The sequence below is a fragment of the Penicillium manginii genome (genome assembly GCF_028828005.1).
Source record: "Penicillium manginii strain IBT 31320 chromosome Unknown utg000002l:1.0-5564898.0:1.0-5567710.0, whole genome shotgun sequence".
Taxonomy (NCBI): Eukaryota; Fungi; Ascomycota; class Eurotiomycetes; order Eurotiales; family Aspergillaceae; genus Penicillium; species Penicillium manginii.
In genome coordinates, this window is record NW_026643103.1 from 3,404,197 (window position 1) to 3,428,690 (window position 24,494).

General features: G+C 49.4%; 11 protein-coding genes across 11 annotated transcripts; 4 read left to right on the forward strand and 7 right to left on the reverse strand.

Moving 5' to 3' along the window:
- Positions 1-836: 836 nt before the first annotated feature.
- N7533_002556 (uncharacterized protein) lies at positions 837-1,283 on the reverse strand (the record flags this gene model as incomplete). Its single annotated transcript, XM_057099206.1, has 1 exon — positions 837-1,283. The coding sequence occupies one exon, from the start codon at positions 1,281-1,283 to the stop codon at positions 837-839; it is 447 nt and encodes a 148-aa protein (XP_056964342.1).
- A 2,163-nt stretch (positions 1,284-3,446) lies between these two features.
- N7533_002557 (uncharacterized protein) lies at positions 3,447-5,089 on the forward strand (the record flags this gene model as incomplete). Its single annotated transcript, XM_057099207.1, has 3 exons — positions 3,447-4,318; positions 4,394-4,809; positions 4,881-5,089. 3 exons carry the CDS (start codon positions 3,447-3,449, stop codon positions 5,087-5,089), a joined length of 1,497 nt encoding a protein of 498 aa, XP_056964343.1.
- Positions 5,090-5,808: 719 nt separating this feature from the next.
- Positions 5,809-6,925, forward strand: N7533_002558 (zinc-dependent alcohol dehydrogenase family protein; the record flags this gene model as incomplete). Its single annotated transcript, XM_057099208.1, has 2 exons — positions 5,809-6,322; positions 6,399-6,925. 2 exons carry the CDS (start codon positions 5,809-5,811, stop codon positions 6,923-6,925), a joined length of 1,041 nt encoding a protein of 346 aa, XP_056964344.1.
- Positions 6,926-7,087: 162 nt separating this feature from the next.
- N7533_002559 (uncharacterized protein) lies at positions 7,088-8,500 on the reverse strand (the record flags this gene model as incomplete). The annotated part of the gene is made up of 1 exon (XM_057099209.1): positions 7,088-8,500. The coding sequence occupies one exon, from the start codon at positions 8,498-8,500 to the stop codon at positions 7,088-7,090; it is 1,413 nt and encodes a 470-aa protein (XP_056964345.1).
- Positions 8,501-8,853: 353 nt separating this feature from the next.
- Positions 8,854-9,638, reverse strand: N7533_002560 (MFS general substrate transporter; the record flags this gene model as incomplete). Its single annotated transcript, XM_057099210.1, has 2 exons — positions 8,854-9,545; positions 9,593-9,638. 2 exons carry the CDS (start codon positions 9,636-9,638, stop codon positions 8,854-8,856), a joined length of 738 nt encoding a protein of 245 aa, XP_056964346.1.
- A 1,944-nt stretch (positions 9,639-11,582) lies between these two features.
- N7533_002561 (uncharacterized protein) lies at positions 11,583-12,840 on the forward strand (the record flags this gene model as incomplete). Its single annotated transcript, XM_057099211.1, has 2 exons — positions 11,583-11,878; positions 12,012-12,840. The coding sequence occupies 2 exons, from the start codon at positions 11,583-11,585 to the stop codon at positions 12,838-12,840; spliced, it is 1,125 nt and encodes a 374-aa protein (XP_056964347.1).
- Positions 12,841-13,289: 449 nt separating this feature from the next.
- Positions 13,290-14,609, reverse strand: N7533_002562 (porin; the record flags this gene model as incomplete). The annotated part of the gene is made up of 6 exons (XM_057099212.1): positions 13,290-13,439; positions 13,510-14,012; positions 14,178-14,208; positions 14,306-14,394; positions 14,453-14,486; positions 14,562-14,609. The coding sequence occupies 6 exons, from the start codon at positions 14,607-14,609 to the stop codon at positions 13,290-13,292; spliced, it is 855 nt and encodes a 284-aa protein (XP_056964348.1).
- Positions 14,610-15,235: 626 nt separating this feature from the next.
- N7533_002563 (Asparagine synthetase 2) lies at positions 15,236-18,743 on the reverse strand (the record flags this gene model as incomplete). Its single annotated transcript, XM_057099213.1, has 11 exons — positions 15,236-15,278; positions 15,355-16,721; positions 16,799-16,947; positions 17,029-17,064; positions 17,125-17,151; positions 17,247-17,272; positions 17,348-17,398; positions 17,796-17,855; positions 17,959-18,208; positions 18,446-18,606; positions 18,709-18,743. 11 exons carry the CDS (start codon positions 18,741-18,743, stop codon positions 15,236-15,238), a joined length of 2,205 nt encoding a protein of 734 aa, XP_056964349.1.
- A 926-nt stretch (positions 18,744-19,669) lies between these two features.
- On the forward strand, positions 19,670-19,922 carry N7533_002564 (uncharacterized protein; the record flags this gene model as incomplete). Its single annotated transcript, XM_057099214.1, has 2 exons — positions 19,670-19,756; positions 19,791-19,922. The coding sequence occupies 2 exons, from the start codon at positions 19,670-19,672 to the stop codon at positions 19,920-19,922; spliced, it is 219 nt and encodes a 72-aa protein (XP_056964350.1).
- A 1,155-nt stretch (positions 19,923-21,077) lies between these two features.
- On the reverse strand, positions 21,078-23,039 carry N7533_002565 (uncharacterized protein; the record flags this gene model as incomplete). Its single annotated transcript, XM_057099215.1, has 5 exons — positions 21,078-21,176; positions 21,260-21,352; positions 21,420-22,270; positions 22,329-22,793; positions 22,859-23,039. The coding sequence occupies 5 exons, from the start codon at positions 23,037-23,039 to the stop codon at positions 21,078-21,080; spliced, it is 1,689 nt and encodes a 562-aa protein (XP_056964351.1).
- A 284-nt stretch (positions 23,040-23,323) lies between these two features.
- N7533_002566 (uncharacterized protein) lies at positions 23,324-23,919 on the reverse strand (the record flags this gene model as incomplete). The annotated part of the gene is made up of 4 exons (XM_057099216.1): positions 23,324-23,353; positions 23,427-23,617; positions 23,669-23,724; positions 23,837-23,919. The coding sequence occupies 4 exons, from the start codon at positions 23,917-23,919 to the stop codon at positions 23,324-23,326; spliced, it is 360 nt and encodes a 119-aa protein (XP_056964352.1).
- Positions 23,920-24,494: the final 575 nt, after the last annotated feature.

Consider the following 24,494-nt stretch of genomic DNA (forward strand, 5'->3'; position numbering starts at 1 on the left):
AATCGGGCGGTTGAGTCAAATTTCTACTAGTAAAAGTATTTGGCAGACACCTGGGATGGAGTAATATAACAAGGTCTACGGAGTACGGTAGTAGTATGTTCGAGGCGCCTACTGTCGATCAAAGTGGGTCAAACGGCGGATGTCGTCTTCAGGGGCACATACGTAATTTGCTGACGTTCCTCACCCAGCCGGAAAGCTTGTCATTTCTTAATTTGATGTTGAGTAGATAAAATCCAGTCTATGACCATTTAGTTAGTGACTTATTCCGATTAGTAACGCTTGAAAATAAAAAGCGCATCCACAGGCAACCCTGACACAGGTCACACAGTAAACTGGAAATTTCCTTGGGTTCCAAAGATGGGAAAAGCGTAGCTTCCCAACGGTGCTAATAGCAGGTCCTGATACTAGTAGAGAAATGATTACCTAGAAGAGGTTGGCAATGCCTGGGATGAGTTTACCCAAACCCGGTACTACTTCAAGGCTCAGGGTGTCGATAAAATTGTTGATACTGCTTAGGTACAGGAAGTCTAATATCTAGTGGTGACATCGTCTTGGTCAGCTTTTTGAAACAGAACTTGAAAGGAAGGAAAGAAGATCGCAAGATTGATTAAACTCTAGTTCATAAATTAAACCCCGGTGGAGCAGAAATGACTTGAACATAAACTGTCGGCATCTTTTAGCTCTAATACCCAGGTAGGAAAAATAATCTTCTTAAAAAATATGCAGATTTAAGGCAAGTGCGCAAGCAACATGTGAAGGATAATTTGTCCGAGTCGTTTGTAGTCACTGGCATGGATTGATTTCTTTCTGATCGTCTCTCGCCCTCATACGAGGCTCTAAGGGGTCCAAGTAGGCTGGGGAGCCTGAGTGAAGTCGGCAACCGGAGGATTGGCAAGGACGTTGTCATCATAGGATGGGTAGATAATCAGCCCATTTCGGACAACGGAGAATTGAGTCCATGGAGGGGTTCCAGCAGCGTAGTTGCTAGTGATGGTGAAGTCGCCGCACTGAGTAGGGCCTCCGCTGACATCAGGGCCATTCACGATGTAGGTGCAGTCGGTGGTTTCGGCACCATCGAAGATGCCAAAAGTCCAGGTACACGAGCTATCATCGTCGGTACATACGCGGACAAGGCCCTGGATAGTCCAATCGGAGTCGGCGGATGTGGTGGAAACGGAAGTGGAAGTGGAAGTGGCACCGGCGGTAGGAGTAGGGGTGAAGGGCGCAGCAAGAGCAACAGAGGCAGCCAGGAAAGTGGCTAGAATAGTTTGGGTAGCGTGCATGATTTCGTTTTTTTAGGTGGTTCAGGTTGTGATTTGGACTTTGGAGTCTATGAGGCTGCTGAGGATTTTGGGTTTTGTAGGTGTGAATGATATTCTCATCTTGATCGAGGATATTGAGGCTATTTAAATCTTCCGGGTGCCAGTGTTTTGCTGAACCGGCAGTGATGGAGCCCTGTTTGCTGGAGGCTTAGACAGCAGCAGGAAGCAAACGGACAACCATCATCGTTCTGTCATGGTGGGATGCCCAAACATGCGGTCTCAACGGAGTGGGGAAAGACAGCAAGATATCTAAGACTCAACCAATAGGACGAGGTTGCTGCGGCTTGCCCCGGACGCCTCGGACGCCTATCTATGGATGTGGCTGGCCTTAAATCTGTTTTGAGCCGCAACCCGATTACTGCGCATTTTATTTCTGGAAACTCCATGCAAATTAAATGTGAATTGTGAAGCTAAATTTAGCCGGAGAGGGAACCCTACAATGAAGTATGCTATATTCATGATCTAGGTCTATTCGGAAGGCTGAAGGCTCCAGGGCTCTTGGCCGACATGATCATTTAGCAGTGCCAAATTCGCTTCTTCTGAAAATTATTACAGAGAAATTCACTAGTAGTATTTTCCTTTTTTTAAAAAGAAAAAAAAATTTCCTCTGTCCAAGGATACGCATGGGCCAAGTTTTGATATTGGTCTAGAATTGTGGCGTAGCGGCCTCAAACGTCAAGCTCTCTGCGAAAGCTAGAATGCGGCCTAATTTTGATTAAGGCGCACAAAGGCCAAGTAAAATATGACGACATGGAAATCTATGTGCTGGTCCTGGTGGCAAACATTTTGGTTTTCCCAATAAGTGAAGATGTTCTTTCTTGAAACCAAGCAGTGTCGAGAGAGCTCTGACCGACATTCCCTATCGCGTATTAAGTATGGCTCTAATATTTTATGCGTGAGAAAAAAAAAATTAGAAGCTTGACATTGCTCGGTTCTACCCAGGCGGCCTTCCAGCTCCCGGCTAAAACGTAAACCGACTGCAAACAGGTTCGTGAGATGGGTTATAGTCACCAATTGTAGATTTCTGTCATAACTTGCAGGGCTGCATCGCATGGGCATGTACAAACCCCAAAGAGCGAAATCTGGTGACTCCATAGGATAGCCCAGCTTATGAATCCCTCAGCTAGGAGCAAAAATGTTTAATGTGTAGTGTTTTGTCCAAAAGTTGATATAGTTAATGGTGGCAATGTGATTTGTCAGCCACGCGTTGACTAAGGATCGCAGCGCGCATTCAACTTATGCCCGCATTTTTGACGTCTCTTGATTTGCGAATGCTCTTTTTCGCATTGGTTGGAATTTTTCACACCCACAAACTCATACGTAAGGATATATGAATCTGATGTCAGCTGCACAAGCAAATAGCTCCGATGCTGGGAAGGAATTCAGCTGTCCATATTGCCAGAGGTCTTTTCGGAGATTAGAGCACTTGCAACGGCACACAAGACGACGTATGTTCTCCGCCCTGGCGTATTGTTGCAGCACTAATTCATACAATTTAGATACTAATGAAAAACCGTTTTCCTGTCCCTGTGGAGCTTCGTTTTCTCGTCGTGATCTTTTACGTCGTCACGAGCGTGTCTCATGTCACTTGAAGAGTCCCAATGATTCACTTTCGCAGGTCGTGAATGGTACTCGAATTTTTCTCTCAGATCATAGTGACCTACCGCATACAGGTTATGGCCGTACTCCCGGGTATGGAAACGAGTCTCAGCGCCATGCCGGCTTTCCCGCTTACCAACCTCCTCCGTCCTTGAGCTATAGCACAAATGTTGACTCTTTCACGTAAGCTTATCACTTCCGTTTATCGATACCTGTGGACACCCTAGAAATATTTTCAGGTGTGAAAATCTCGGTTTTTGTACTAGTATAACATAAAACTGATATAATTCAGTGTCTCGTCTCCTTCACTCAACGCTCCTTCGAGAAGTCCTCCTACAGAGCAAGGTGGACCTCCTGCAGTTGAGTTTCCTACCATATTCCCATCTCCCCAGCTCTCACTAGGTGAGAATCCATATCTTCGTCATGGGCATTACTATGAAGAGCTGACATCCTTGTTAAGCCACTCAAATTATTCCGCATTTCGCATGCCCCAACGTCACTCTTTCAAATCGATCTAGGTTACTCATGTCGTTAAGGAGGGTAGAAAAAGAGTTCCCCAATCCGATTTTACCTTCTGCCAATGCATTAACTCGTTTCCTGGCTGGTTACTTCACTGGGTTTTATCCTCACTGCCCGTTCACGCACTCCCCAACATTCAAACTCGAAACGTGTTCACCAGAGCTTTGCTTGGCCATGATGGCAGTGGGAGCACAAGACAGATTTGAGACCACTTCGGCAAGACTGCTCTTCCGCTTCTCCAAGGCATTGTTATTTGATAGCCAACAGAGAAGTATAGCTAGAAACCAGTCTGAGTCTTTGTCAGAGGGAGGCACGTCAAGTTTCGAGTCAATCGACCGGCTGGGGTGCTTGCTTTGCCTCGCTCAGTTTGCGACATGGCAAAGTGACGCAAGTCTGAAAACGGAGGCCTGCATTTTACAAAGTCTTCTTTCTCAATCCTTGCGATTGAGCGGCCTGGAAGAAAATCCACAATCGATGGAACGCTGCAGCTGGGAGGAATGGACGCAAGAAGAATCAGCACGACGGACAAAATTTTTCGCGTTCTGTTTCCTTGGAATTCAAAATATTGCCAACGATACACCGCCTAGCATTTTGTGCGATGAGATTAACCTGAGGCTTCCATGCTCTTGTCCGGAGTGGACTGCGCCAGATGCAGTCACCTGGAACCTATTGCGACAGACTACTCCTAATGAACAAGGACTGTTCCGTGATACTTTAAACGCCCTGTTATCTCCAAACTACCGACCGACCTACAGCAATTCGCCTGTTGCAAATTATGTTCTGATTCATGGACTGCTGCAAAGCATTGTTTGGACTCGACGCTCTGTATCCGGTACCTTGTCATTGGCCTCGTCAGAGGATTATGAAGAAACATTCGAGTAAGTCTGCCACATTAACCAAGCTTCATAGTTCCTTCTAGAAGTTTCGTGCTAATCTCACTTAAACGATACTAGCAATGCTCTGCGTAGATGGACCTCATGCTGGCAGCAAACACCAGAGTCAAACCTTGAACCTCTAGATCCCAATGGTCCTCTACCGTTCAAATCGAGTGCCCTTCTCAGCCTTGCCTACGTTCGAAATTGCTCCGGTGTGTCTAAATCGAGGAATATCTTCTCCTGGATACCATCCAAGATCGCTGAATCCCTTCGATCCTCTCTAATCGTGGACCGCAAATGGAGCTCGCTCTTATCCGCCTATCACGCAACAAATTTCCTTGCGACACTGGTCAACCTTGGTATTCAGTATTTCAAACATAATCAAGCGGTACTTTGGAGCATTGAGGCCACCCTTTGCGGCCTCGAGTCCTGTGTATTTCTTGAGAAATGGCTATCTCATGTCCAGAGTACCAAACAAGATAGCCCCTTAACAGGTACTTTATATCCCCCCCTTTTCTGTCCTGTATTATTTCTTTCGGTTCAATTGGACACTCATATTCTTTAGATCATGAAATCCGACTCATAGAATGGATTCAAGAGGTTGTTCATGAGGGCTTATCGTCAGTCAATGACTCCTCCTTTGAGGGCAACATACGACCCGTCCTATTACCAGATCAGATCATCGCAATTTGGTCACACATAATGCTAGGGAATTCCCCATTTCCGTTCATAAAGATGATAGGAGAGACCCTAGTTGCATATGGAAAGAATTAATACATCTCAATATTTCAAGATTGGAACATTGAAATGTCATAGTATTCTTTTCTCCAATAATAATAATAATAATAATAATCTTGGAATCAAGCCAAACATTCATTTCTCAAAGGCAGGTTTAATCCACCTACTTTTCACACGCCGGATCCTTTTTGTCCCGCTGCATAATCTAAAAGCAGCCGAGATGAGCGATTTCTAATTCCATAAATATCAGTACCGAAAATGCTCCGAATGACCAAGCAAGATAGTATCTCTCCGGGGTCGGCCTATCTTTCTAACCCGTACCTAGGTATGGAGTATCGTGATGGACCAAGTTTAGATATCGGGATGACTGAGATGGGTTGTATTGGGTTGGGGGAGTGGGTCGATTTGGGGATTGGGGAAATTTCCCCACATAGACCGAAGTGATTCTCCACGTCGTGTTGGAGATCGAGCTGTTTGATTCGATTACCTTCAAAGTTTGAACTACCACGTCGCAGTAGATAGGGATAGACTACGCTACAGTGCGTGAGAAACTAAAATTTGTTTCTATAGGTGACGTTATCCTTGCCTCAAGGAAGAAGTTTAATAAGCATGGAACGGAAAACTTCCAAGAGTGCACTAGGTAGCCTGAAAATGCTATATAAACCCTGGAGTCAGGCGTCGTTCGTCAGTCGTTCCATTCTATCCGAACATCATTAAGCTTTCAAGGTTGAACATTCAGTCGAATTCTGAACGTTATGTCGCAACAAACTGTTATTCGCCTTCCCGGCGAGCGGAACTCGATCCAAAACTTCAAGGCCGTCCAGGAATCTATCCCAGTCCCTGCCAAGCACGAAGTTTTGATCAAGGTTCACGCTGTGTCATTGAACTACCGGGATGTCGGTGTCGCCCTCTCGTTATACCCATTCCCTGTCAAGGACAATGTTGTCCCGTGTTCCGATGCTGCCGGTGTTATCGTTAAGGTTGGCGAAGGCGTCAAGAATGTCACGAAGGATGATCACGTCATTACTACCTTCGATCCTACCAATATTTACGGCCAACAAATGGATTGGAACAACGGCCATGGTGCACCAGTAGATGGTGTCCTCCGAGAATACATTACCGTCCCCGCTGCCTCCGTCGTCCAAGTCCCCAAGGACTCACCCCAGAGCTTCTCGGAGTGGTCCACTCTGGTCTGTACTGGTGTGACCGCATGGAATGCCCTCTATGCCCTGACGCCACTGAAGCCCGGACAAACTGTACTATTTCAAGGTATGTGACGATTTTTAACAAATATTCGAATCCGTTGTATACTATCTTCAAATTCTGACGACCGTTTTAACATTAGGAACTGGCGGCGTTTCCCTCACGGGATTGATCCTAGCCAAAGCCGCAGGAGCAATTACTATTGTGACTTCCTCTAGCGACGATAAGCTCGCCTTAGTCAAAGAAAAGTTCGGCGCGGACTATACCATCAACTACAAGTCTCATCCTGAGTGGTCCAAGGAGGCCTTGAGACTCACTAACGGAGAAGGCGTCGACTACGTATTTGAAAACGGTGGTTCCGGCACCATCGCTGAAAGTATCAACTCAGTTAAGATGGGCGGCAATGTTTCAGTCATTGGGTTCCTTTCCAAAGCAAAGGAAATGCCTGATGTCGCAAGTCTAGCTCTTGCTAAGGGAGCGGTGGTTCGCGGTGTTGTCGTTGGATCTACGCAGCTTTTGCAGGAGGTTGTCCGTTTCGTTGCCCGCAAAGGTCTTCGTTTGCCTGTCGAGAAGGAGTTTGGTTTCTCCCAAGAGGAAACCATCAAGGCATTTGAGTATCTGACTTCCGGAACTCACATTGGCAAGGTGTGCATCAAGGTTGTTGGATAAATCGGATCAGCAAGCTTGTAAAGCCGTGTGAATCAAAGAATGCGGCAATGCGGCGATGCTGGAATATGTGCGTTTTTAGTAGTCAAGGTTGGGAAGATAGCATAGCAAACTTGAAACAAAAGAATAGAACGGTTGTATTGAATTTGAAACTTCTGCTCTTAATTACAACGGGTGCCACATCCACATATTCGTCTCCGAGTAAATACCAACTCGACGTTTCGCATCCCATCGCAAAGGAGTAGTCTGTTTCTCATTATTCAAAAGCAACCCATTCAGTTTGCTGCCTACAAGCCAGCGGCCTCCATCTTCATCGGTGAGCACATCCAACGCTAGCTTATCTCCGAACCGCCGCTGCCATTCCGCAGCAGAGGCGACCACTGTGAAACTTCTGACCGCTGGCTTCACGGCTTTAGCTCCCATTCGCACATGCTTTCGAATTTCTTTGTCAAATGGAAGGGGCTGGTCGGATGTATTAGAGCTTGGCCATCTGAATCCTTGACGGAAGGGGCCCTCTTGGATCCAACTAAAGTATTGTTCGAACGGAATGTGCGGATATTGAGACTTGTGCGTTGGTCGGACCGGGATGACCAACGCCTTTAAATTGTTTTGGCGAGCCAAGGATTTGAAATTTTGATGGAGAATTCCGGCAAGGCGCTGGCCTCGGTAGTTATCTGCCACGACGACCAGCAGCCCTGATAGGGCATTTGGTCGATTTCGTAGCCACGCTGTGGCCTCATCTTTCTTTTGATCCCCGGTGAGAGGCAAAGTCTCGTCTGATGGGAGCTCCCCTAGTCTTGCTCGTGCTTGAATAACCCCTCTGGCCAATATTGTCTCCCATCCTCCATCTGGGAGAGTCGAGGCGCATTCAGGAGGACCATCCGCGTAGAGTGAAACAGTTGGAGCTCGAGCCAGCTCTGGCCAAAAAAAGGGAGTACATACACCGGTAGCAACTACTCTCTCATCCGAGTTCCGTATAATCATGGTTTGGTACCGGGCCAATTCTTTGATCTCTCCTAGTTGTCGATAATACCGTTTGAAAACAGCTCCCTGGCTCCATAATGGAAAGCTAAATACGCCATGGTTTGGGTCTGAATGTGTAGGATGCCAGAGATCTGGGCGTTCCGCTGCTGTCACGAACCGATGTCCCAATGGAATTGAGGCTGAAGTTCCCTTGACGGAGCTTGTTCCAGAGGAAGTAGTTGAACCAAATGTCGCGTAGTGGATAATCCCTGAACTTTGCTCGTCGCACGTGGCAAAGGAACTCTGCAAATCGCGTGTTTTCAGTAGGGGCTCTCGTTCCTTGACGATATTGTTTTCGTGGAATCGTCCGCTTCTTGGTCCGGAAAGCCAGAATCCTATGGCAGTGGCTGCAGCCACGGCACCAAGGACTGTAGTCATGATCACCCAGCCATATCGGTGGTCAATAAGACCTCCGAGCACGGGACCCAATATCAATCCAGCAAACTGAGCCATATACTGGATACTACGTATTCTCCCAATAGCATCATTATCGTCGAAAGTCCCCGGGCTGGTTTCGTCGAGCTCGAAGAGAGCGTTTTGCATATCGGCCATCATGGCGGGATTCACGGTATTAAGGGAAACACCTATCAGGTATAGAAGCGTAATCAAAATCAACTGGTGCTGTATCGTGTTGTGCCGAATAAAACGCAAGCAGATAAAACATGGTGTAGCCAAACCAAATCCGAGGACTGCGTGTGTACGTGTGTTGAATCGATCAGGAAACGAGCCTATGAAGAGTGCTCTTGTGTTAGAAAGTGATCACGATTGTGAGTAGTGGCATGGCTTCAAGTTACCTGAAAGGGGACCAAGAACAACAGTCATAGTGACTGGTAAGAGTGTACAGCCAGCTTCCAATGAGCCCCATTGGAAGTGGTCTGTTACAAAGACTGGAAGTGTCTATATTACTGTCAGCGAGTTTCCAAACAGATATTGCGGTGGCAGCTAACATTCAGAAGAGCAGATATAAGAAGAAAATAAGATAGAATGGATGTTGCTGATATCATAACCCGAGGTTCCCGGATAAGATGCCACATTGTGAGAGTCTCGCAGGAGTCGTCTCTCCTTCCGTCAAAGTCGTATGCAGTAGCATCATCCGAATCTTCAGTTTCAGATTCATCATCAATTTCAGGTGCATTCGGCCACTTTGTTTCAGTGAGTCTGTCTATTATTGCCGAGCAGAAGATGAGGTTGATTGCAAGTAGTACAAGGACCGCTCCAAATGCAGCACAGTATCCAGCATAATGGTAGATCATTCCACCGCAAAGGGGTCCAAAGATAAGCCCGGCCGCCACAAAAGTATGCAGGTAGCCAAAGACATAACCCTTTTTCTCCTTTGGGGCGGAACCAACCATTATAGATAATCCAGTCACGAAAACCATCGACATGGAAGCACCTTGTGTGATCACGGCAAGCATGTATAAGTGCAGGGAATCGGCAAAAGTGAACAATAGCGTGGAAGTGAGAAGCAATATTAAACCGAGTAGATAGAAGCGTTGAATATTTTCGATTTGATTAATCAAGTGGCCAAAAATGGGCGCACAAACGAGGGAGGTGACTGCGCCAATTATGAGCATCACACTGATCCAATATTCACCTGTATCTAGATCAGCTCTATGTGGGGGTTCAAAAGGTCATTGCTGGACATACGGTTTTCAACCGCAACCTCGGCTCGTGTCACGAGCGCTTCTGGCATAATTGGAATTATCTTCAGAGATATCAGAACGGTTTAGCGAGTTCTAGATTGCAGATGTGCTCACCATTCCGTAGAGAAAAATGACCTTTTAAGCCGAGGCTATTTAGCTGAGGATATCTATAGGGGGATCAATTTTATCATTGAACTTACTGTAAATAGCGAAAGTCCGACCGTCATGAGAGTGAATCTCTGAGAAGAATTGAGTTCCAAAATCCAGGCATGTTCATCGCGCCTACGTAGGATGTATGATATTGGAGTTGACTCCATTATGTTCTCAAATCGCGATGCTGTAAAAAAAAAACTGTAAAGACTGATAGAGAAATGTAACCTGAAATACTAGCACGTTTCAAATCATGTGCGAAATGATCCGTGCTATCACATAGGATACTTAAAATATCAGGGCTGGTGAGGAAAGGACAGTGTGCAGAATACCACGAACTCCGAGTCTCTCAAATAATCGATCGGTTGGTGATTAAAAGCGTTCCATCATTGAAGATAAATCAAGGGGAAGGGGCCCCCTTGTTTAATGCATGAATACTGTATCGTATCCATGACGACTGGTGATAAATCTACCTGCAGAAGCACGATGAGACCCGCAGCTGTCGGTGACGCCGCAAGGGCAGCCAGCCACAAGAAATTCCCACCAATCCTAGACCTCGTCTAGCTAGCATACAAGAGAATTTGGAAAACGCAAAATCTCTGCACTTTGCATTTGGCGCAACTATTTCTTTCTTTTTCTCTCTTTTTTCGTTGACGAGGTCTTGAAATATCAGCCAACTACCGTACGGAGTACAGATACTAGCTGACAAGATCAGCGCTAGTGGTCTAATGGAGTGACACAAAGTGTCTGAGGGCCAATCAAAGAGGAATATGCCCCACGGGTTGTCGTTACACGGCATAGGCCATTAAAATTCCCTTGCGATGTATCGAATTTATCCATGAGAGGAGGAAGAGCTGAAAGGTGGGGTATACTAGTTATTTCTCAAACCGCTACGGAGTACTCCTCAACTCCTCCGTAGATAAGACTATACTTGACGGCGTCGAGATACTAAAGGTATCTATTTACCTGGATCGACAGTGGAATCCATGTTACTTATCACGTAAAGCAGCTGTATCTGCACCCACCCTCTTCCACGACTCTAACAATCTGTCGTTTTCACACAAATCTACACGGCCAGATTCAGGCATTCACGCTAAATTCTCATGTCGCGTGACCTCATTTCACCTCGTCCGGGTCCAATAGGCACACCAACTTGAAATGGGAAATTCTAGAATCGAGGAAACTTCAAGTTTCCAACAAGAGCAATACTTCCTGGTCTCACCTGAGTAATGATGAGAAACTTGAAGATCCCAGTGGAGTGACTCTAATCCAAAAATAGGCCATATAATAGCATATCTAGCAGAAGATTCCGCACTGAACACGGTTCTCTGAAGTGATGGAGGGGTTACAAAATCACGGTGAGAGTTCTAGGTAGGTGGCGTCACCAATGATGACAGTATGAGTGGGGAGGCTGCAGTCCGGCCCCGGAGTTCTGGTATTGGAGATGAACTACTCCTAAGAAACCCTAAGAAACCCTAAGGTAAGTTCCTGAGGTTGCCCCTAGGGCTGCCTTTATCTAATCTGATCATCAGTGCATGTACCCGATCGAACTAGCTACTACCTAGGTACCAGCAACTCTTAGGCTTGAGCTCCTTGGTGAGAACTTAGGTCAAAATTCCAAGTCCAAGAAAAAATAAAATCATACTCGAAAGATAACGACTTCTATTCTTAGAAATCCCTCATAGTTCATAGTTCTGTAGCATACCAATCTGAAAGAGTGCCAATCCCGCAATGACGCCACCCGATCGCCAACTCTCTGCCGACTCCGACTCCGCTCCGCTTTCTTCTCCCTCTCCAACTCTCCAACTCCCTCAAATGTAACCAACGCTCTCTATTTCAAGGCAATGCCTCCCCTTCGCCCCTCAATATTTATTTTCCATGTACATAAACCGAGCCTAGTCTCATCATCCCGTCAAACCAGTCGACACCGCTATCAGCACCACCACAGCGCAGCAATCCGCAAACGACCCCGACCAACAGCACTAAATTCCCAATCCTCCCACTCAACCCCAACACCAACACCAACCCCTATCATATTCACCGCATCATTCTCCAGCACCGGCCCGCGCCCCGCAAAAGAAAAAAACCACTATGAAACCCTCGGCCTACCCGTAACAGCCACCGCAGATGAGATAAAGAAGTGCGTCCGTCAAGCTCCTCGCCAGTACCTAGGCAGCTAGCCACCAGGCCCTCCCCCTCCCACGCAATAAACCTTGGAAGGCAAGAGAAAGAACTCGAACTCGAACACCAAACTAAAACCGCTCCCTCTGCAGAAAATTCTACGCCCTCTCTCTAAAACACCACCCAGACCGCAACCGCTCCGACCCAACGGCCAGCCAACGCTTCGCCCGAATAAGCGCCGCCTACAACGTCCTCGGCAACGTCTCCAAGCGCTCCTCCTACGATCGAGATCATGGCTTCCATCACACGCAACACGCACACCGACACCCCGCCACGCCGTCCGGAACCCACAGCAGCCACAGCGCCCATGCGCATCACGCCGGTGGCGGAGGCACTTATGCCGGGTCAAGACCTGCCAGCGGCCTGAGTAAACGGCGCGGAACATTTACAGGCCCGCCGCCGAGTTTCTATACGCATGGGGGATATGGGCGGACTGGGCGGACGGCGAGCGAGGAGGGGTTTAAGGGTGCGTTTGGATTTGGGGATGGTGCTGGTGCTGGTGCTGGCGCTGGTGCTGGTGCTGGCGGGTTTGAAAGCGAATGGGCTGAATTTACGGCTGGACATCGACAGGGTCGGGAAGTTGATCCTGAAGATCCGTTTGATTTCATTCGACGGAACCCGCTGAGGCATTTTAATGCGCGGGCTCATTATCGGACGCAGAGGGCGGAGGATTTGAGGAGGGGGGAGAGGAGGAGGAGTGAGGCTTATCATGATATCATCAAAGAGCGCGAGGAGGCTGCCGCTGGGACGGCGGGGTCTGGGACTGCGTCTACTAGTGGGCCTGGGCCTAGGTTTCGGTTTGATTTGGCTGGTTTGGTGGGCTTTACGGGGATTGTTTTTGTGGTTTTCTGTTTGACGGAGTATGTGAGGGGTGGTCCTATCACTGGGGGTTCGAGGAAGGACTCGGATTCGAAGGAGTGAGATGTGCACAGCCCTGGCTTGTCGAGCTAATGATGTTTTTGCGGGGTACCTTTGTGTTGCTTTGAAGATGATATCCATCGCGGGTCTAAAGAGGTCGGGAACCTCTGACGCGGGTGGGATCAGCTTGTACATACTGGGATGCTATGTTGTACCATGCAGATATCGGGGTGTCATGTTTTACAGCTACACATTTGAGCTGTGCTGCAGATCTACCACGATCACGTTTACATAGAGAAATTTCACCAGACAAAGGAAATTTAGATTTGATATACAAAGTGTTATCGAGTCAAGACTACCATACACACTCAAGGTTATCTGCGAAAGTCCATAAACCTTCGTTCTCCTCTTACCAGTCCAATAAGATCGGGAATCGATTAAACGAAGAATTAGATATTACCCGGGAAGCAATTGCTCTCTGGGCTGGATACCATGATGCTCATGGAAGACATTTAAGCCTCGAAGGTGAAGCTGGCGCCAACCTTGTGGGCAGCCTGGTTCAGGTTCTGGGTATCGAAAGAGGCACCGAGGCCGAGGGTCACACCGGGGCGGAGGAGGACGTTGTAGGCGAGAGCGGCAACACCACGGTCGTTGATCTTGGCCTATATAGTGAAATATTGTCAGTCTTTTTCATTTCACAATAACCGCTAAACAGGGTTTTAAGCTACGCACCTTGGCGAAGGAAGAGGGGTCCAGGCGGTACTTGCTGGCGACCTCGAGGCCGACGGCGTTGCCGGAGTTGGAGTCCCAAGAGGCCTTGGCACCAGCCTCAACCTGAGCGTTGACGCGGTGGTAGTAGGAGGCGGAGAAGAGGGACAGGTTGTTGCTGGCGGTGATGGCAGCGGAGTACTGGGGAACGCTGTAGCCGACGGCAGCGGAGTACTTGGTGATGGCGGCCTTGTTGACGTCGTAGCCACCCTCAGCACCGACGAGGAAGCCCTCGTGGCCGAGAACAGCGTCGAGGTTGGCGGTGGGGCCGTTCAGCAGGTCGAAGAAAGCACGGGCGTGCAGGTTGGGCTGCTTGAAGTACAGGTTGAGCTTAGCACCCTTGGACTGCTTAGCGGGCTGGTACTGGGTCAGGATCTCAGCCTTGAGGCCCTTGGCAATGTTGTTGTCGAGCTCAAGCTTGGTGTCGAGAGCGTTGGCGGTGGTCCAAGCCTGGGTCAGGGTAAGGCCTGGTCGAGGGCGATACATTAGCTTGATTGTGTGCGTGGTGGAATTCGAAAAAACAAAGAAGTTCACCTGGCGCGACACGAGTGGGCCGCATAAGAAGGTAAATCTCATGGGCCGAAACTCGCGCGCGCTGGGATCGGGTGGTCTGCGCCGGGAGGGTCCCTTACCAGTGGGAGCATCGACGTACTTGGCCTCGAGCTATGGGGGAATTGGGTTAGCCATGTTTTTCGATGCAAAACCGAGGGTGGGAGGGGGGGCTGTAGTGGGAACAGGAACAGCAAGAAGGAAAACTCACCTGGCCGGCAATGGAGCCCTCGTGGGCGGACTTGCCCTTGACGGTGAAGGTGACACCGTTGGGGGCCTTGGACTTGACCTCGAGGTTGGCTGGAGCTGGTTAGTCGGATTATTCGTCATCGGCGACATTATTGCGGCGGGGACAAACCGGGGCTGGCGTGGTAGAAGTCCTTGTTAAGGAGCTATCCGGAGAAGGAAATCAGCTGGGGATTCCGGACAAGCATGGATGAGTATAAATTCAAATTGAATGAACATACATCGTTGGCCGCCTTGGCGATGTCGGAGAAAGCAGCGGGAGCAGACATTGTGAATTGAGTTGATGGGGGATGAAAGGTGTGAAAGAAGGAGGAAAGCGATGGGGAAGAGAGAAAGGTCGACTTCAAGTTGGTTGGGCAGGGGGGGTCACTCGGGTGGACTCCAACCACGGGCCGTTGGTCGGCACTTGATTGGCTATGGCTGTTCCCGAGTTAGCCCGTATTATGTAATCGTGGTTTTCCCCGGTAAAACATCACTCAATTCAATAGCGCTTGTTACAATACGGTATATTGACAAGAACTATATCCGATTGGTTCTATTTATACTCCGTACTCACAAGACCTCAAGCTTGGGGGGAAATCTACGGAGTATATAGGTACCGGTTTAATAACTCCATTCAAGTTGGGATGCAGTAGTTCTCTTAGACTAAGACTCTTTCAATGCCTCTACTCCGAGTCCTAGTCCTAGTCCTATGTGATGTTGATGTTGCATAGCAATTAGTTTCAGCAACCTGAACAACTTGAATGGACATATTTAAGAGCTCTGCCTTATCATGTCATCTACTGTACCCTAGGGTAAGATTTAATAATAAAAAAGCGGGTATATATACACCTTGATTCTATCTAGAACTAATCTAAGGAAAATAAAGCGATTTTGTATCAAAAACAGACACTTTTTACTCGGTGCTATCGTACTTGGCGTTGTGGGTGGAGATGGCACTAGGATTACCAAGTTAGTTTCGCCGGCAATTCAAGGGTCAAGAAAAAGAGGGGGGAAAGGCATAGGTTTACTCACCGGCCACTGGGGTCAGTCTGCTTAGACCAGGTCGGGGTCCAGCGCTCGACGGTACCAGCACAGTAAGGGGGGAAGTGCTCGTCAAACATTGTGCGGTACCAGTAAGCCTCCTTGGTGTCGGGAATATCAGAGCCCCACTCAGGCTTGGGGTTCTTCATCATCTCATCGGTAACATGGGCCTCGGCGGCGTCCTTGAGACCGTCGATCCAGCTGTAACCGACACCGTCGGAGAACTGCTCCTTCTGGCGGTAGAGAATCTTCTGGGGCAAGTAGGGCTCGACATCGGGCTCGTCGGTGGTGTCGAAGGCACGGCGGATGATATACTTCTCGATACGCTCCTTGGTGATCATCTTCTCGGCAGGGTCGACGCTCATGGCGGTCTCGAGGAACTCCTTGTCCAGGAAGGGGACACGAGCCTCCAGACCCCAGGCGGAGGTGGACTTGTTGGCACGCAGGCAGTCGGCCAAGTGCAGGTTCTTCACGCGGCGGACGGTCTCCTTGTGGAACTCGTCGCGGTTGGGCGCGGCGTGGAAGTACAGGTATCCGCCGAAGATCTCGTCGCTACCTTCGCCGGAGAGGACCATCTTGACGCCCATAGCCTTGATCTTACGGCTGAGCAGGTACATAGGGGTCGAGGCGCGGATGGTGGTCACGTCGTAGGTCTCCAGGTGGTAGATGACGTCGGAGAGGGCGTTCAGGCCATCCTCAACGGTGAAGGTGAAGGCGTGGTGCTTGGTGCCCAGGAACTTGGCCACCTCCATAGCGGCGGCGGTGTCGGGGGCTCCGGGCAGACCGATGGAGAAGGAGTGTAGTTGCTGGAATGTGGTGACGGTGGACAGCTCGTTCTCGTCGTCGATACCGACAAGCTCGGCGGCGGCAGCGAGCTCGGCCTTGGTGGCCTTGCGGGAGGCCTCCTGCATGCGGAGGGTCTCACGTTGGGCGATGGAGGCGACCAGACTGGAGTCCAGACCACCGGACAGCAGGACACCGTAGGGAACCTCAGCCATCAGACGCTTGCGAACGGCCTTCTCCAGGCTGTGACGGAGCACCTTGTAGTCGACAGGGGCGGTGGGGACGTTGGTGGGATCCCACCACTTAGGCTCGAAGTAGCGAGTCAACTTGTCGGTCTTAGAGTCGTAGACATGGCCGGGAGGGAAGGCAATGATGTCGTCGCAGACCGGGTGCAGAGACTTGAGCTCGGAAGCGAAGTAGACAGCGCCGGGGGTGATGGAGGAGCGGCCGAGGTAGAAGCTGGTGATACCAATGGGGTCACGGGCTGCAACAACACGGTCCTGCTTCTTGTCCCAGAGGACCCAAGAGAACATGCCATCGAGGTGCTTGGGAGCATCAATGCCGTACTCCATATACTGGTGGAGGGAGAAGTGTGAGCCAAACCAAATTTTGACGTGATATATAATATCAAAACGGGTCCATTGAAACATACCAGGGGAATGACGACCTCACAATCGGAGTGAGTCTTGAAGTTATACTTCGTCTTCAGGTTTTTCCGCAGGATACGGTGGTTGTAGATCTCGCCGTTAACGGCGAGAGCGAGGGAGGAGTCATCGTTGACCAGGGGCTGGGCACCGGAGTCTGAGGAAACGAAAACCAGTCAGAAAACCGGTATGATTGAAAAGAGAGCTCTTGAATGTGCCCTTAAATGATTGTACTTACCAACACCGACGATAGACAGACGCTCGTGGGTCAGAACTGCATATGCCGGTTAGCCCAAATGTACCCCACGGCGATCGCCGATCTTGCTCAACTCACTTGTGTTGTCGCCAATGAAGCTACCGCCTGTTATAGAGGACAGTTGTTAGTTTCATATTCCTGCCTTGACTCATAATAGGAGGCCCATCGCATTGCAATTCCAATTATGAATTGTGACTCACTCCAATCGGGACCACGGTGGCGCACGCTGTAAATCGAGGGATAGGTTAGCGGACAGGGCTCAATTGCTGAGATTGACGGGGAATCGGAAAGAGATACTCACGCCTTGGCCATGCGCAAAGCCGTGGGCTTGAATTTTTGCACATCGGGGTGACTGTCATGGAATTAGTGGGATCCCACATTTCGTGCGCGTAGTGGGGGACCGGGGAAAAGGACCACCACGCCGCGGGGGTGGATTTAATGGATTGAGAAATGGGGCATTGAAGGGAGGAGCATCGGAGTGAAGTTAGAGGGAACATACTGGTGACACGCGAAGATTCCACACATGTTGGGCGACTGATTAATGAAACAATTGACAAGAGAAGAGAGATGAAGAAAGAATGTGAGGCCAAGGTTTTTTGGTGTTCGGCGGGGGGGGGGCGATGTCGGCAGTCTTTGAGTCACCGATAAGATAAAGTGGATATGGTAATTGCATCTGCCAATGACTATGGAGATGATGGAACTACCACTCTACAGCTCCATTGGTACTGGTAGTCTTACTATAGACTTACTAGGGTAGTAGTGTATTGTAGTCACCATTGCGCCGCGCTTGTTCAGTGCTAAGAGAGATGCTAGAATTCATGCAGTGACCATCCCCCCCCAAAATCCCAATCCAATCCCGGAATAAGAAATACCCAATCCAGAACCCAGTGTACAAACACCACAATTACCTACATAGGCGGGTTCTCGCGGACAACCTGGCGCACCTTGCGCTCATAACCAGGGCGGTCCTTCTTGAACATGTTGTATGCTTCGGCTTGCGCAGGGGATTCGGGATTGGGGTCGTTGAGAAGATCCTGAATACCCAGGAGAATCTGCTTAATAGTAATGGCAGGTCGCCAGGCCTCTTCCTCGTTGAGAATAGACAAGCAGACAGTGCCAGATGGGTAGACATTTGGGTGGAACAGCGGAGGAGTAAATTTGCCTGCGACAAGACAAGGTCAGCCATACATAATTCCATCAAGAGATCCCTCAGCCGTTCAACTGGTCTGTTCTGTGCGCGATCACAAATCGACGATTCGCGCTGCTAAAGAACCCGGATATCGATACGTACATTTTGGTGGCTTGGTCGGGTATTCTGGAAGGAAGCGCGAAGATCGCCTGCGTCAGTATGTCGGATCGTCGCGAGGAATGCGATGCGCAGATGCGAGGCGAAACTCACCATCGGGGAATATCACGTCCAGCTTGAACACACCTCCATCCCACAGGGTGTCCTTCTTTCCGGGGACGGCGCATGACCAGAGCTTGAGGTCCAGTGTGCCTTGATCGGTGCGCTTGGGCTTGGCTACAAAGCCGAAGGGGTGGTCGCGGCGCCACTGCTTGCTGTATTAACCGGGTCTATCAGCCTCTGTCTCTTCGTCTATATCTCTATCTCCGCGCGTGGTGCAGCATTGGCATTGCGCTGGCTCTAAGGTGATCACTTACCGCTCCTCTTGGAGGCGATTGAGGCAAAGAGACATGCTGAGTGGTTGGGTGGGTCAAAAACGGGAAAAGGCTAGCGCTTCACCAGAGCGAAAGGAATGAGGTTGAAGAGTCGCCGGAGGTCGGGACGATGAGTAATGTCAGAGGTGAAGTCAAACTTCCGGGGGAGAGGTAAGGGAAGGTGAGTGAGGTGAGGTGAAGTGAAGTGCCAAACGCACTTCTGCGTGTTTGATGGCGGCCCCGCGGATTAGTCAGCGGTAACTATGAGGCTGATGGGAGCATCCAGAGAGATGTAAGAGAGACAGATGAGTATTTGTGGGATACTTTTGGTATCAAACTACTGAAAATCCTACTGCCCAGGTGTTCTCTTCTATTCAAAAATCTTGAACCAGTCAAGGATCCCCCGTAGAACTATCTCAGGCATCCCAGCTCTCGACCCAAGCTGATCCCTGCAAATTTTATAATAGCCCATTGTCAAGGACATTGTCGAGTGACCTTTATCAAAGAATATTCTAAAACAGTCCATCGAAATAAAGAGATCTGTCCAGTCATTTACACCTGGCAATTCAATCAAAGACGGACCGGGCCTTCAAGCTGCATCTTTGACAGCATAAGTAGCCTGCCGTGCCCTGGCCAGATCGCAAGTTCTTGCGAAATACAACCTTGGACCTTGGAACCCTTTTGTCAAATCTTCATCACAGTTGATAAACTTGAGTACAGCCTCTAAGGGTTACTCAGGCATCGGAGCTTTCAAGTTGGTGCAGTGGGCAGTTTGCCCTAGCCCTCGGCTTCTTGCTGGTGATATTCGAACCTTTCCTTGGAGTTGAAGAGCTTTCTTTACTGGAGGTAATACTCTCCCAATTCACCAGTCGGAAAGGCCCCGATTATTCTCCAGCTCTTATCATTCCCTCCGGTCTAACCTTCGTTCCTCGGCATAAGCACCTGGAGGTAAACCCGTCTTATAATGTGCAAAAACGTTTACTGGCACTGCATCCTCTGCAACGCAACAATCGGCAACTCGAGCATCCCAGACCTTTGTCATTATGCCACAGTAAGTGGGTTCGAATGTCTTCCACATGAGCAAGAGCAATGGCCGATCCCATTGTATTCGACATGTTTTACCTGCAGAGAAGAAAGAAGGCCTCGCCGCGGCCGTCGCCGTCGCCATCACCATGGCAGGTACTATCCAGCACCAGCGACAACATCAGCAGTTGTAGTTGAAGAGGGAATGCCAGTCACACAAGCAAACGATGATTATCATTTGAAAGAAGGGTATATCTGGGGTTGGATACCCATACCCACAGCATGCAGCCTCGCCGCCCAGTCTGTAACTGGGAGTGACGATTGGCATTTTCTAGAATGCGAGATTTTTGATGGTGATGAGCAATCTCAAGTATCAGATGCCACGGCTGGGAGTATTAGGGCGTTTGAAGAGGCCGAGGAGGCCGAGAAGGCCGAGAAGGATACCTGGGTCTCAAATTCCGACTCTCTTCAGGTGTATCGACCGAGTACTAGTAGTACAATCCGTCGCTCATTCATCCCGGTCCCGGTTCGTAGTAGAGCTTCCGAGCGGGCTAGACAGGATAACAGATCTATGCGGTCCAATATACCTGTTGCTAGCCGCAGGGTCAGAAGAGAGCAGAGGCAATCCTCGATTGACATGGATTCGGTTTTTCCTGGTGGAGAAGCTGAAGCTGAAACTGAAAGTAGAATAGTTGGGCTCAATGACTTTGATTGGGAGCATTTTGATAGTATCACTTTCTAGCGAGTCGTAGTCGTCCAAGACTCGGGGAGTGGCATAGTTCGACAAGTTCATTCTCCAATGATTATTTGCAAAAGCTAAGTGGCAGAGTACCTACTAGTAGTAACACGTTAGATCGCCTGGCACTTTACGATGGATACTGACCAGGTGCCCAGGTGGTCGTTACACAGGTGAGTGATGCTACAGCTGGGGATACTATCTAAGTATGGACTTTTAATATATCCCTATTACCTACTATCTAGGTAGGTATAGAAATGGTCCGACTCCGTTAAGTTTAGTACCTAGGTAGGTTTTGCATAAACTCGAGTCTCTGATAACCTTCAAGTTCCAAGCCCTGGAGCCCTGGAGGTTTATTTTAGTGGTGCCAAATTTAGGGTTAGTCGTATATATTACTTTCCAAGTTTTTAAGCTTGCCTGTTCAAGTTCGTTTGAGGCTCTCCCTTTTCCCAAAGAGGCTCTGTCTGTAAACTTACTTCCAGGTTCCTTAATGTGGTTTAGAATGTAGCCATGCGGGCTTGGAAATCTCCTTGATTAGCTATATTATTTCTATCACAATGGAGCTCCAGGTAGGAGAGCAGTTGTAAATTTTTCGAGACATAGCACAAGTAAGTTACTCTACATAAATACCCTGCGCAAACTTTTCGGGGTCAAAGTATCGAGCAGTGATAGCGTTTCCGTTGAAGATTCGTCCTTCAAGAGCATTGACGGCCTGAAAAGGTAAATATTGTTAACAAAAAGCTTTGAAAAGTGCAAGTAGTCGATAAGGCAAATTTCCCAATTGTTGTAACTTACTCGTAAAGCGGATAGTGGGCTCGTGAACTTGACAAATACCGGGACCGGGGTGCCGACATCTCTGGCAACGTAGACGCGTTCTACACTTCCATACTGTAGACCGAGTTAGTATCAAGGTCCCCAGAACGCTGACGAATACGGATGGAAAGAAAGAACAAACCTTCTCAGAACATTCCTCACCAATCTCCTGCATCAACCCACCACCTTCCCCGCTCAACTCCGTATCCAAATCCATCCCATCAAGCATCCCCCTCAAAACAATGACCTCACTCATCACCCCAAATTTCCCCGGATCATCGCCCCCTTTCCTCTTTCCCCCGATAATCGTACCCCGCCCAGAAGGCGTAACAAATCCCCCACCCTCGGAATCGGGCCTTTTCTTCCGCTTCTCGACCTTGACTTGCAACGGCTTCGCAATACCCGATCCATCCGCGCCCAGACCGGACCCTTTCGTCCAGCCGTATTTCGAGAGAAGACGCTCGGCAAAGCCCTTCTGGCCGGGACGTAAGGAACGGGCCCCGGTCTCGTTGTTTGATCCTTCGGCTTCGGCTTCGGGGTCGTTCTCGGGGGCTTGTTCTTGGGCCATGGCTTCTTCTAGTTCGGCTTCTGAGGCTGGTATGTCGGCTGGAGCCGGGGGAAGTGTATAACGGACTGGTGCTCGGGATATAGTTGCAGACGGGGGTTGGAAAGTGTCTGTAGAGCGTGGAGGTGGGAGTGATGGAGGTGGAGGTGGAGGCTCGGTTTGTTGTTGTCGGCGCATATATGCGTCTTCGCCGGTAGGGTCGTCTGGAGGTGGAGGAGCAGGAGGTTCTACCGGTGGTGGTGGTGGTGGTGGAGGGTGAGAGCTATAATTGTCGGACATGGGGACATCATTGCTGGAAGGCTGGCCCATACGCGCGCGGCGTGCGAAAGCATCGTCGCCAGAGGCATCGTCGGGGACTGACGCGGGCGGGGGAGGGATATCATTGAGATTTGGCGGTGGCGCAAAGCTGCTAGGCGGCGCAAAGTTGCCTGTAAAACGTTGTCAGTAATTCGATTCGAATCTGTATTCAAAGAAAGTATGGCGCACGGTTGACTGGACGTTCGTAAGCGCTATCCGAATCCATGCTCGGTGACCGCCTCATGCGATGGGCGTATAGGCGATCCTTCCACTCTCGCACTTCGAGGATCTTCTCGTCGCTATGGCGGTATGCTTCGTAGTTGTTTGGTCGTGAAGGGTCGTAAATATCATCCCAGTTCTGCGGGACAGTTCGCTCCTCGCGGTTGTCGTTGTTGTTCTTCTTGCGCTTCTTTCGACCGCCTCGTTGCCGCTTCTCGCCCATATAATACCCGAAGTCATCATCTTCCGTGGCAGCCCAGTCTGCAAGTGTGGTTTTGCCAGCAGGTGCAGGTGCAGATATAGATGTTGAGATGGAAGTAGGCGTTGGATCTTGAGTGGCTGGTGGCGCGGTCGCTTTGGGGAGGGTGGATTTAGCTTTGGGTTTCTGGTTGGCGGGTTGAGGTCGCTTTATAGTTGGTTGGAATCGGAGAGAAGCTGTGCGGCGGAGATAGTGAGCAATCACTGCTTGTCGTGCGATGATGGAACAAACTCAAAAGTACCAGGATTGAGCTGCTGCTTCTTTGCAGCGGACTCGTCGGGTTGCGCGTCGGCGTCGGACTGTTTGAAGACAACGGGAGCACGGGATATGGTCCCTGGGGCGGACTCGGCGGAGGGATCGAGGAGATTAGCATATAGCGACATCATGCCTCCCCCCTTGGCTGGGGTGGATTCGGGTGGCATGGTGAAGGTGAGGTGGGGGAATGTTAAAGGTGGTAACTGGCAATGAAGGAGATGAAGATGAAGATGCGAGATGTCATGCCCGATAAGCTGCCTACCGCCTCGGGACCTGCCAGTGGGACTGCTAGTCCCTCCTCCAATCACGAATACAAATACGATGAGTAGTTAACTCAATTACTGCACGGTCTTAGATCATGGAGTATTTCATAGTCTCAAGTATGCTAAATCCCTGCCTCGCCATAAATGCAAATCAACAGCACTGGCGCTCATAGACCATCCTGCATACCCTACAGCTGCTGACGAACGGCAGACTTGAACTAAACCCCATATCCCCATTAGCCAGATGAAGGGAGAAAGAGATGAAACAAGAGAAGCAGATGTAGCACTCACAGGAATAATCTGCGCCTTCTCCATATCCCACACACCCGAACGAACATAAATGTCATTCTCAAGGATCTTGCGGACCTCTTCCTCGTTCTCAGCCTGAGCCAACATCATACTACCCTTGAAGGAGGGAGTCTCGCCCTCAGCAGGGTGAGAATTCAGCATAGCGCCTGGGTAGAGCCGATCCAAGTTAGTACCTAGTGATATGAAGAAGGTAGAAAGTAGATGGAAGGGGGAGAGAGACATACCACCAGCAACAATCGAACCACCCGCAACAAGAGGCTTGACGCCCTCCAGATGTAATCTTGATTCATGAAGAAGACCAATTAGTTACTACACTCACACACTCTGGCGTCACCTATGAAAGCACATCTCGCACGGCTGATTGAAGGCAGCGACTATTTGTTATCACTCACGGGCGAACCTCCAGGCGCTTAGCCTGGGCACCGGGCTTATCCGGCAGAATGCAGAGGAATTCCTTCTTGGGTGCGGTCGACATTGTGCGTAGGTGTGATTGAAGGGGAGAAAGAGTAGTACTAGCAGAAGAAGAAGAGAGTGAGATGGAGGGGGGGAAGTCCGGCGCGGAGGAAAAGTCGGGGGTGGGGGAAAGCGGGGAGGCGAAGCATTGCGGGACAAATAGATTCGAATTCGGATTCGGAGTGGGATCTATGTAAGCTGCGTGTTGCAGTGGTTGTACGGAGACAGTGGGAACTTTGAAATTGGTACTGGGATTGACCAATGGGTTGTTGAAGGTATCAATTATTGCAGGGTTGGAATGGACTGGGGTGTTATTCTGCCGGCCGCGTTGAACGGCTACTGGCGGAGGCTGTGGGAGTACTAGCTTCAAAACTTGATGAATTTGTGATAGTTGGCGTACATATAGCTATACAGTACGTCTTTTGGATGAGGTTTAGAATGAAGAGGCTGTGGATACTCTCTTATTACCCTTCAATTTTGAATTTCCCCTCCTCACTCAACTCGGTCATACGCCGAGTCGGCGAATGAAAGAATGGGAGAATAGTAAAGAAAGTGGATAACGAGCTAGAGAATCCAAAGACCTGACAATAATAGACC